Below are 10999 nucleotides of genomic sequence, written 5' to 3'. Positions count from 1 at the left end.
TTAGCATCTTCAAAAGCCAGCTGTTTTATGAGCACCTCCTCTGCCTCAGGACATCTGTGACGTGCCCTTGTAAGAGCCAGGCCATAAAGTCTGTACAATTCTTCTAGGCAGTGGTGAATCTCAGTTATCCATGGAATTGTTTGCCTTTTGGTGGGCAATTCTCTCCGTGCCTTAAATATGTTAACAGGTTAACTCGGCAGGCTCACAAAGGTTAGTGTAATTGGCTGCTGGTCACTTCATAAGGTCCTGTACACAGGAGCATGTCTTTGGTTATAGTAACTCCACGGTTGTTGTTGTTCCTGGTCCCAATATAATTCTGTAACTCAGTTCGAAATGAAAGGTCATGCCTTGGGTTGAGCCAAGATTTTGCTATGCTTAGCCAATTAGAAAGAGACCACCCATGAATTGTCACTGAGGACACTCTGAAGAGGTCCTTAGGATTATGGAGCCTTAGGCCCATGGGCTGTACAGACTTGTTGGGTCTCATTTAAGGACTGAAAGGCACAGTCTCACGATAGCATACCATGTAGTTTGGACTCTGCAGATCAGGTTGCTCAAACATGGAAAAGCAGTGAAAACCATTAGCACCTTCCTTCCTGCAGGTCTCTCTCCTTAGGCAGAGGAGTGAGAGCATTTCCCCCACAGTCTCTCAGTGGTGCAGCCCCAAGGCAAAATCGTGGCATGGGTCGGGTGATCGAGTTCTCAGAATTACTTTCCTCCATATCAGCATCCGAGGCATGAGGCAGGGCAGGACGAGCATGTATCAAATGTGCCTTTCTATCTCCACAGGTTGTACTAGAGTCACAGATGTGAACCCATCCCCGTCGCTATTTGTGTCAGGGACAAGAGGTCAGTTCCTAGTAATCTAAAGTGGCCAGGCCTACAAAGCCAGACTCCCCCACAATTCAATGAGTCAGAGCCTCCCCTTTGGTATGGAAATGGCCAGAAATCTATGGAATCACACATGTGACTCCCTAAACCAAAAGTGAGAATGCAAGCATGTTTGGGTCTTTCAACGTAATAGCTACCCCCTAACTCTTCTCCTATCCTCTCCCAAATAGCCAAACTTACCGTCCTTTCTTTGGGAAACCAAGGGCATATCTCCTGAACACAGTCTAAGAATTAACTGATGGAGTGATGATGCTTTTTACCTACTAGGTTCCTCAAAATCTTCAAGTATGAATATATAACTTGTCTACAGATTCTCCTGGTCCCATGTTGTGTTCCTCATACATGCACTCCCCATTTACCTTCGTGTGCTGGCTTCTCACTGGAGCCTCCTTTGCCTGACCAATAGTCAGGTGTCACTACCGCTCCATCTGCCATGACCTCATGACCTTCACAGCTCAGGGATTAACCTAATTAGGACAATGAAGAAACAACAGACAGACATATAGAAAAGCTAGGATTGGGCCAGGCAGTGGTGGCGCAGGCCTTTGATCTCAGCACTTGGGAGGCAGAGGCAGGCAGATCTTTGTGAGTTCGAGGCCAGCCTGGTATACAAAGTGAGATCCAGGAAAGGCTCAAAGCTACACAGAGAAACCCTGTCTCAAAAAATAAAAAATAAAAAATAAAAAAAGAAATAAAGAAATAAAAGAAAAGCTAGGATTGGGTGGGCCATGTGCTCTGATGGAGACATACCAAAACCAGGCCTGAAATCCAGCCTGTTTATTACATACAGCTGAGCAAGCTCATGAGTTTACTGCACACAGCTGAAGGAGGAGGCAGATTTAGCTCACCTTGGTAGGAGTTTCTGTTGGGGAAGAGTTCCATGCTGTAAACACCAGGAGGAGGAAACTGTGGTTGACATTTCTTCACATATTATCAATATCCACACAGGGACCAGGGGAAGGCTTTGCCTTTCCCATGGTCTAAGGCACTGGACCCATGTCCTTGACATGTCTGTGATCACGTCGTTCACTCAGGGCTTCTGCTCACCACAATGTGATCTTGGGTCTTTTCCACTCTTTGCTCAGCCTTTCTCGAAACGGTGTTGCAGTTAGGTGCTGGGCAGCCACTCTCCTTCCAGGGGTGCCGTGACTGTACCCCAGGCCAAAGGTTCTCTCCTCCCCTTCACATTTTCCAATGCATTTCTGTCACAGCTAATGTTTCCATGTCCTCATCTTGAAGGACAAAAATTAATGGAACTTACCGTTAGAAAGTAACTCCTTAACATCAATTAAAGAACTGCATACTAGTGCTCCTGGGTAGAGTGGCTCACATCCATAATTCCAGTACCCAGGAGGCCAAGGCGGAAGGCTCACTGCAAGCTTGAGGCCAGAGTAGGTTCTTTTTTTAAAAATCCCTGTATCTGAGGAGTTGGACTTCGGAATCTCAAAGCATTCTTTCCCCACTTAGTGTAAAACACTTGTAACCAAATGCCATTACTAACCCACATACCTAACTTGTGGTTTTATTTCATACTATACGTCATAGATTCCTAGGCAAGAAGTCTTGAGTTGTTTTTTTTTTTTTTAACATTTCTGAAGTAACATATTTTATAAGCATGAGTAAATCATAACTTAAGTGATAGCCTTTTATTTCTTAATGGTAAATGCACTGATTAAATTAAATAAAGGATATGTAAATTAGATACAAATCTTTATCTTCCCTCTACAAAGTGTTTGTATGTTCAAGTGTGTGTGTGTGTGTGTCTCTATGTGTGTTTGTGTTTGTGTATGTCTGTATTATGTGTGTATGTTTGTGTGTGTCTGTGTTATGTGTCTGTCTCTGTTTGTATGTGTGTGCATGTGTGTTAGTGGATGCCTGTCTTATGTGCATATGTGTGTGCATGTATGTGTTAGTAAATTGCTGCGTTAAATGTATGTGTGTGTTAGTGGCTGTCTATGTATGCATATGTATGTTACATGTGTGACATGTGTGTGTTATGTGTGTGAAATGTGTGTGCATGTGTGCTAGTGGATTGCTGTGTTAAATGTATGTGTGTGTGTGTTTGTGGCTGTCTATGTGTGCATGTGTGTGTGTTATGTGTGTGTGCATGTGTTTTAGTGGATTGCTGTGTTAAGTGTATGTGTGTGTGTTAGTGGCTGTCTATGTGTGCATATGTATGTGTGCATGTGGGTTACATGTGTGTGCATGTGTGTGTGTTACATGTGTGTGCATGTGTGTTACATGTGTGTGCATGTGTGTGTGTTATGTGTGTGTACGTGTGTGCTAGTGGATTGCTGTGTTAAGTGTATGTGTGTGTTAGTGGCCCTCTGTCATATGTGTACATGTGTGTGTGTCAGTGGATGTCTGTGGCAGTGAACTAAGTGTTTTATTCACTTTCTTTTCCCTCTGCTCGGTGATCTGTGTGATGGGAAAATTAGCCAGACTCCTCCTTTTTTCAGTTCTCCTTTGCTATCTTCCTGCAATAATTCAACCCTGGGTATTTCAAAGAAAAAAATTAAATTTTATTCATAAATTTGAAAAACTTGAATCCCGTAAGGTTTTTATTATTCTGCTGAGTCTTGAGGCGGTTTTGTGACTATACCAGAGACTTTCAAAAGTCCAAAAGCAGTGAGCTGTTTTCATTCAATCAGCAAAAATTACCTTAGAAAACTTTATCATAGATAAAAATGTATAAACTAATCTATTAATACGTAAGTCAAAGACCAAGATTAAAAGGGAGAAATTTGCTGGGCAGTGGTGGCGCATGCCTTTAATCCCAGCACTTGGGAGGTAGAGGCAGGTAGATCTCTGTGAGTTCGAGGCCAGCCTGGTCTACAGAGTGAGTTCCAGGAAAGGCGCAAAGCTACACAGAGAAACCCTGTCTCGAAAAACCAAGAAAAAAAAAAAAAGGGAGAAATGTTCTGATACTATTTAGTTATTGATAACATACAGAATAACTCAGAATACAGCATACAGAGCCCGACTTTTAAGTTTATTTATATTAGCTATCCACACAATATGTCATTTATGAACTGCACTGACTTTATATATGTGGGTATGCATCTATGTCATTCAATGCATTAGTTTCGAGATCCAAAGCCACTCTTCAGCACTGTTGTGTGGCATTGAGATTAGAAAGAACTCCAGAGCCACGGGTCTGCCCTGGCAGGTTTCCTGTCGATCTCTACGGTTAGGGCGTTTGCAGGGCTTGAGCGGGGAGGAGACAGTCTTCTTCTGTTGTTTGCTCCCGTATCCCATAGCAACACTTCTTCACTTCAGCAGCAGCTGCTGAATCTAGTTTGTACTTGTTCTAGTAGCTGCGGACCAGCTTCGTCATGGACTCTAAGCGTCTCCAGCACCAGGCGGTTGGCATGATGCCTCCGCTCACAGATTGGCTCTTAGTCCCACAGAGTCTCTTCTGGGACACCAAAGACTTCAGCAGTAGATAAAAGCAAAGTCCCTCCCTAAGTGTCCAGTCTTCCCCTCCTTGGGGCCTCTCCTAATGCATTTTTAAATGGTTCTAACCTTGCACCTCTGTTTTTTGCAGTCCCTACCAGGTGATACCTGGACGTCTGTGCTGTTTGGGAGCTTACTTAAACCAACTTGCAGTAGGTGAACTTGCTGTTCTCAACTTTCTCCACAAATTACAGCTAAACTGAAAATCAAATTAAGTCCAAGCTAATGGGCTCGTCTCAGTTTTGTTTAATCTCAGTGTGACTGAAGAATTATGAAGGAAAGAAGAAGGAGGGGCCCAAGAAGAAACTCAAAGCATTTCTTTTAAAATTAGGAACAAATCAAGTATGTCCACTTTCTCCCTTCCTAGTCAATATAATACTGGAAGTCTTCCTTACCTTAATAAGACAAGTGAAGGTGATAAAAAAGGATACAAAGAACTCAAAGTATTCATATTTGTAGATGATACCATTCTGTACATAAAAAACCCTGAAGAGTCCATGAGAAATATCCTACACCTCATAAACACAGTTACAAAATAGCAGGATTCAAAAATAACACTTAATAAAAAAAAAAAACAGAGCCTCTCTCTACACAAATGACAAGCACACTGAGAAAGAAATCAGGGAAACAATTAAGTTTACAACAGCGTTAATCATGGAATAAATCTAACTAAGGAAGTGAAAGACTTGTACAATAAAAACCTTAAGACACTGAAAAAGGACATTGAGGATTATACCGGGAGATGGAGAGAGCTCCCATGCTCGTGGATTGGCAGGACTGATACTCTAGAAGCAGCCATCCTACAAAAGGCAACTTAAAGATTGAATGCAATTCCTATCAAAATTTAAATGCAATTCTTTACAGAAAAAAAAAAAAACCTTAAAGACTCATGACAACCAAAATCCTGAACATAAAAGGATGCCTGGAGGTTCCACCAGCGCACATTTCAAGTTACACTTAGGATGTACTCAAAGGGCTCCATATCCTGTTATCTTGGTTTGCTTTCTACTGGTGTGATAGAATATCTTGACCCAAAGCAACTTGGGAAGGAAAGGGTTTATTTCTCCTTGCAGATTAAAGTCCTTCATGAAGGTGATCAAGCGTACAAACTCAGAGCAGGACCCTGGAGGTGGGAACTAAGGTAGAGGCCTCAGAGGGGGGCTGCTTACTGGCTTGGTCCCCAGGGCTTGCTCAGTCTGATTCTTTATACAACCTTGGATAGTCCACCCAGGAATGATACCATTTCCAGTGAGCTGGACCCTTCCACATCAATCACTGATCAAGAAAACACCATAGAGCTCTGCCTACAATCCGATGTTTGCATTTTCTCCATAGTTAACCTTCTTCCCAGAAAACTCGAGCTTATGTCAAGTTGACAGATACTCAACCGAGACAACAGACCCCTTGTCATACTAAACACTGACATACTAAAATACTACTATTAATCCATAGCCTTTCCTTTTTTTGCTTATCCCTGAGATCTCATCTTAATATCAATATCACAATATAAAGCATGGTATAACTTTTAAAGTCCCACAGTGTTTAAAAATTCAGTCTCTTTTTAAAGTACCCAAAGTCTCTCTAAAATCCCAAAGTTTGGGCTCCTTTAAAATCACAGCAAGTTACATATTTCTTATTCCAAGAGGTAAGAACTAGGGCACGGGCACAGTCAAATCAAAGCAAAATCAAAGTCACACAGTGGAAATTAAATCCAGTAGCTCAATGTCCCACATCTGGAACTGACTTAGATTGTGACTGGACAGCTCTACTTCTCTGGGTCTGCCATCCACAGCATGCACAGCTCTATTCATTCACGCTACATCACTATTAGCATCGTCAAATTGCTCAAAAGCAATTAAAATACAATCCAAGTTTTAAAAGGGAAAAGGTAAGAATAGAAATTTCTCAAAAAGAGGCATATGGACAGCCAGAATATTTGTAAAAATGATTAAAATAATTATTAGGAAAATACACATCAAACTCACCGTGAGATTTTGCTTCTCTGAGGATACAATGATAATACCCAAAAGACAAAGGATGACATGTTTTGATAGGAATGTGGAGGAAATGGAAATTTTATATAATGTTGCTGTAGATACAAAGCAGAATCATTGCAGAAAACAGAGTGGTTGTTCCCTATGAGGGAAGGGATAAAATGACCACCTAACCCAGAAACCACATTCCTGGGTATATGTGTAAAGTAAATGGAACAGCCATGTTGAAAACAGGTATGGGCCTTCCCATGTTTACTACAGTAGCAATATTTGCAATAGCTAAGACCCAAAGCACCATCAGCAGATGAGCAGCAGAAGAAAGAAATGACATTTGAACAGAACAGAATGTTTTTTTTATTGTAAAAAAAAATTCTGACATTTGCAGCAATATGGATACAATCACAAAACTTTATGTGAAGTGAAGTGAGACAGACATTGAACAAACATTGTGTAATTCACAAACATGAGATACTTCAGAAGTTGATCTCTAAGAAATGAAAAGTAGAACGTCAGTTACTACAGAGTGAGAAGGGGAGAAGGAAAGAGATGTGAGAAGCTGACAGTTACATCTACGTAGGAAAACTCTACTGTTCGGTCTCATAATAGGGTCGTTAGAGCTAATAATAATGTGCTCCATATTACTAAATAGCTAGAGGAGGGGGTTCCGAATAATCCTGCCAGGAAAAATAAATATTTATGATAGATATGCTAATTACACCGATTTGATAATACAATATATACATCTACTGAAGCTTTACACCACAACAGAGCCTTAGAAATATTACAGCCCAATTATAAATAAAATTTTAGTGCAGAACCCTCACACCCCACAAAACAGAACTCATCATCTCATTAGGGAAACAGAAAACTACTCATCCAAACAGAACATTTCTCACGTAAGACTTTGAAATGAAAGGAGGAGACGTGTGAGGAAGTGAGTCCACGCAGCCTGAGAAGTGGAATGGCTATTGAACAGATGTAGCTGGAGACGAAACCAGGAAATAACGAAAGCACTGCTCTTCCTGAACCGAGAGTCACCGCTGTGGCCCTGGACAGGTGTCCTCAGTCCACGTGCAGAGTAAAGGGACAACGTCACCTTGACTCTCATTTCTCTCAAAGGTGGCAAAGAACTTTTCCTTTTCTTCTATTTTTTTCCCTCCTTTCCCCCCTTTTCCATTTTCATTTCCTCAGAGTTTCCTATATAGGCCAGGTTTACCTCAACCCTATTCTGTGGTTCAGACTATCAAAAAAAAAATCATAGTTCTCATACCCCAGCCTCTCTGGTACTGTGATTATTAAATATGCCATGACAACTGACAACAAGCAAACACATCAATTATGAATAGTTAATACCCCATCTATTTATTATATACAGTCACTGGTCTCGGTTTCACAAAACGGTGCATGTGAGCTGCCCCGTTCAGTCCCCACAACAGCCCTGTGAGGTAGTCAGGAAGCATCACGTCTACAGAACACAGAAGATAAGAGTTCATAGTGGCAGGGCTGATATCTAAGCCGGTGTCTTCTGTGTCCTAATCCAGGATGCCTTCTACTTTAAGATGAACTGGGCTCACAGTAGTGAGCAAAGCAGGCTCCCTGCTTAGAACAGTTGACTATTCTTTGGGCTTGCAAACATAGTTCATTTAGACTCGAGACCTCATGCCTGTGCACAGGGAGTCAACACACTAAGTCCGGGTCAGAATCGGCATCAGAAGGATGAAGAGGACATAACTGGAGCATCTTAGACAAGGGTTGCTGCTTGATTCTCACTGGACCAGGTTGGATGTTTTAACTTCGAAGCAGCAAAGTCCAGGAGAAGAGAAGCCGGTCAGAGGATCTTCTCATCCAACAGTTTATTGATTCCTTCACAAATCCTCTTGAGATTGGGCCTGCAGTTTCCATGAGGACCATAGAGAGTAGAAAGGAACTCCACATCAGCGAAGTGGTTGAAGACATGGTTGATGCGGCCATGGCTTCTGGGTGTCAGATGTCGCTGCACCAGCTCATGGACCAGGTCCTGGCACTCATGAAGCAGCTTAGAAAGCACGTTTGTGTCGAAGGTGTAGTCTACTTCATAGAAACTGACCATGGTCATGGCAGTCTGGTTCAGCTTCTTCCGGAGTTTCTCCACAGTCACAACCTCCTCTTGACTGAACTGCTTGTTCCGGTAGAGGATACCGATTTTGATGGCCACCTTGATCGCGTCTTTCATGATCTTGTGGGCCTCCTTCTTGTTATGGGTGTGCTCTTCGGTGACTTTGTACAGCTCATCAAAGATTTCACTGCTGGTGTCATCAATCAGCATGTTGGCTACAGTCTTGCTGGCTATTTTGCTCAGGATCTTCTTCTGGGCTTGAAGGGCAAGACTCTTGGAGCTAAACACATTAGGACCTGTGGCAAAGAAATAAACAAATGCAGGAATATGAGAACTGTTATTATTATTTTTTTTACAAGTAAAACACATTAAGTTGAACTTACATCCTTAGAACAAAAACTAATGCCTATATCCACAACCACCTCACTGAACTCCACCCCAGATTTTCCCAAGTGCTTAGATTATAGGTATGTGTCACCATGGCCTGGTCACCAACATTTTTATTAATTTTAAATTACATTTATTTGTGTTGTGCATGCGTGTGTGTGTGTGTGTGTGTGTGTGTGTGTGTTTGTGTGTGTGTGTGTTTGTGTGTTGTGGTTACAGGACAGTTTGTGGGAGTCAACTCTCTCCTTCCGCCATGTGGGTCCCAAGGATTGAACTCAGTTTATCGGGCTTGGTGGCAAGCACCTTTACAACCACTGAATCAGTCTCATCAGCCCTCAGCGCAGTTCTGGGCAGCATAAAGAAAGACACTTTATAGGAAACCAGACATCAACAATGGCAAACCACCAGCTGCCCTGCCCTCTGCACGTGGGCCTGTTCCTCCCGAGAAGTTTCTAAGTGGCTCATGCTCATCCCTCTGGAAAAGTCTTCCTCTCTTCCAGACCAAATCTTACTGTTTTTAGACCTACTCCACACACAAGGCCTTTCTAACTCTACTAATTACCAAAGGTTTCCCGACAGCCACTGGCCCCATGGAAACCATTCAGTTTTGCCACTTACATAAGAAGTATTGCATGATGCCCAGACTATAGGACATGTCTAGGGACAATGTATATATACATTTTCACTTTCAAGGTCTTGGAAACTGTGGCATGCTCCAGATGCCAGGCAGCTGTTGTGCTGTAGCTGTTATTCATTACCTGCATGTACAACTTACAGAACAGATGTCAGGAATTTGAAAGAAAGTCAAAAGAGCTCTGTTAAGAAATGTTACCCAACCCATGTTTACTTGCTGGTCATTTATTTACTTATTTAGTTGTTCATTTTTATTTTTGAGATGGGGTCTCACAGGGGTGGGGATTCAGCTTAGTGGGAGGGCACTTCCTCAGCAAACACAAGGCCCTGGGCATGGTCCACAGCACCAGAAAAAAAAGACACCACCCCCCCCCCCGCCCCAAATCACAAAGACACAGGGTTTCAATATGTAGCTCAGGCTGGTCTGGAAACTTCTTATGTAGCACAAGCTAGATTTGAACTCTGGATCCTCCTGCCTCTGCCTCTGAAGTGTTGGGGTGACAGATGTGTGTCTCTATGCCAAGGTCACTGATTCTCAAGGGCATGGAATGGCACTGTGTGGGAAACACAAATTACAAATGACAAATTAAACATGCTTTGTATGACTAGGACACTGAATGAAACTTAGGAAAACCACAGCCAACTTGTTTTGTTCTTTTCCACTTTGTGAATGAAGGAGAATATATGTGTTTTTAATCCTATAACACAATGTCTACATAAGTCTGTCTTGAATTTGTTGAAATACTCTATAAAGTCTACAGCTGGCCTATGTAGCCCAAGCTGGCTTTGACCTTGCAATATCCCATTTCTACCTCTTTGGTGGTGGGATTTTAAGAATGGGCTACCATACTTGGATCACCCACAGAACTTTAATTTCATGTACATTCTTAATGCTTGAAAATACCTGGGTAACCCATCATAATTACCGGCAATTGTGTAAGTAAATCAAAATTTAAGGAATATTTTTCTGGTGATAATAAGCCTCCATAGATTGATAATTTTCTTCTATCAGGGCAGAGTGCACATGCCAAGGCTAGTCTGGGCTGAATATTTATTAATCTTTAAAAACTAAATGACATGTGGAATAGTGGGTTAAGGTACTTTGATTAAAAGATGTATCACACTAAAAGATGTGAGCTTCAGATTGGCTGTTTGTCTGTCTGGGAAGGTTCTCCACTCCAGAGGTACAAGTTCCTTTAAACGTCTCTCTAGGATGAAACACCAAGATTGAACAAGAGAAAGAAGGAGGATCAGCATGCCTTAGCCTCACCTATCTCCCCAGGCAAATGAATGTGTATGAGGTCTGAGGGGGAAGGGAGCAAAGAAGGTGTGAGGCCAGAAACAGAGGCTGGGGTAACTGCTGGCTCTGCACATGGAGGTGAGGACATGAGCCAAGGGATCTGGGGGCACCGAGGAGGCTAAAAATACAAAATGAAGCATTCTTCCTTACACCCTCCCAAATCCCTGTGACCCAAATAAGTTTCTCCATTTATGGTGAATTGTTAAGGGGACAGTAAGCTAACTCAGGTGGGTGGAACGAAGC

The 10999-nt window shown here is 42.2% G+C and overlaps 1 protein-coding gene across 1 annotated transcript in view; it reads right to left on the bottom strand.

Moving 5' to 3' along the window:
• Positions 1-6671: 6671 nt before the first annotated feature.
• The window catches only part of Tnfaip8l3 (TNF alpha induced protein 8 like 3), a 32784-nt gene continuing 28456 nt past the window's right edge, over positions 6672-10999 (bottom strand). The window contains exon 2 of the mRNA XM_028864973.2: positions 6672-8732. Coding sequence (XP_028720806.1) covers positions 8170-8732 — 563 coding nt within the window. The 3' untranslated portion in view covers positions 6672-8169. The remainder of the gene's footprint in view (positions 8733-10999) is intronic.

This window comes from Peromyscus leucopus, chromosome 7 (genome assembly GCF_004664715.2).
Source record: "Peromyscus leucopus breed LL Stock chromosome 7, UCI_PerLeu_2.1, whole genome shotgun sequence".
In the NCBI taxonomy this organism is placed as follows: domain Eukaryota; kingdom Metazoa; phylum Chordata; class Mammalia; order Rodentia; family Cricetidae; genus Peromyscus; species Peromyscus leucopus.
This window is presented reverse-complemented; position numbering and strand designations above follow the sequence as displayed.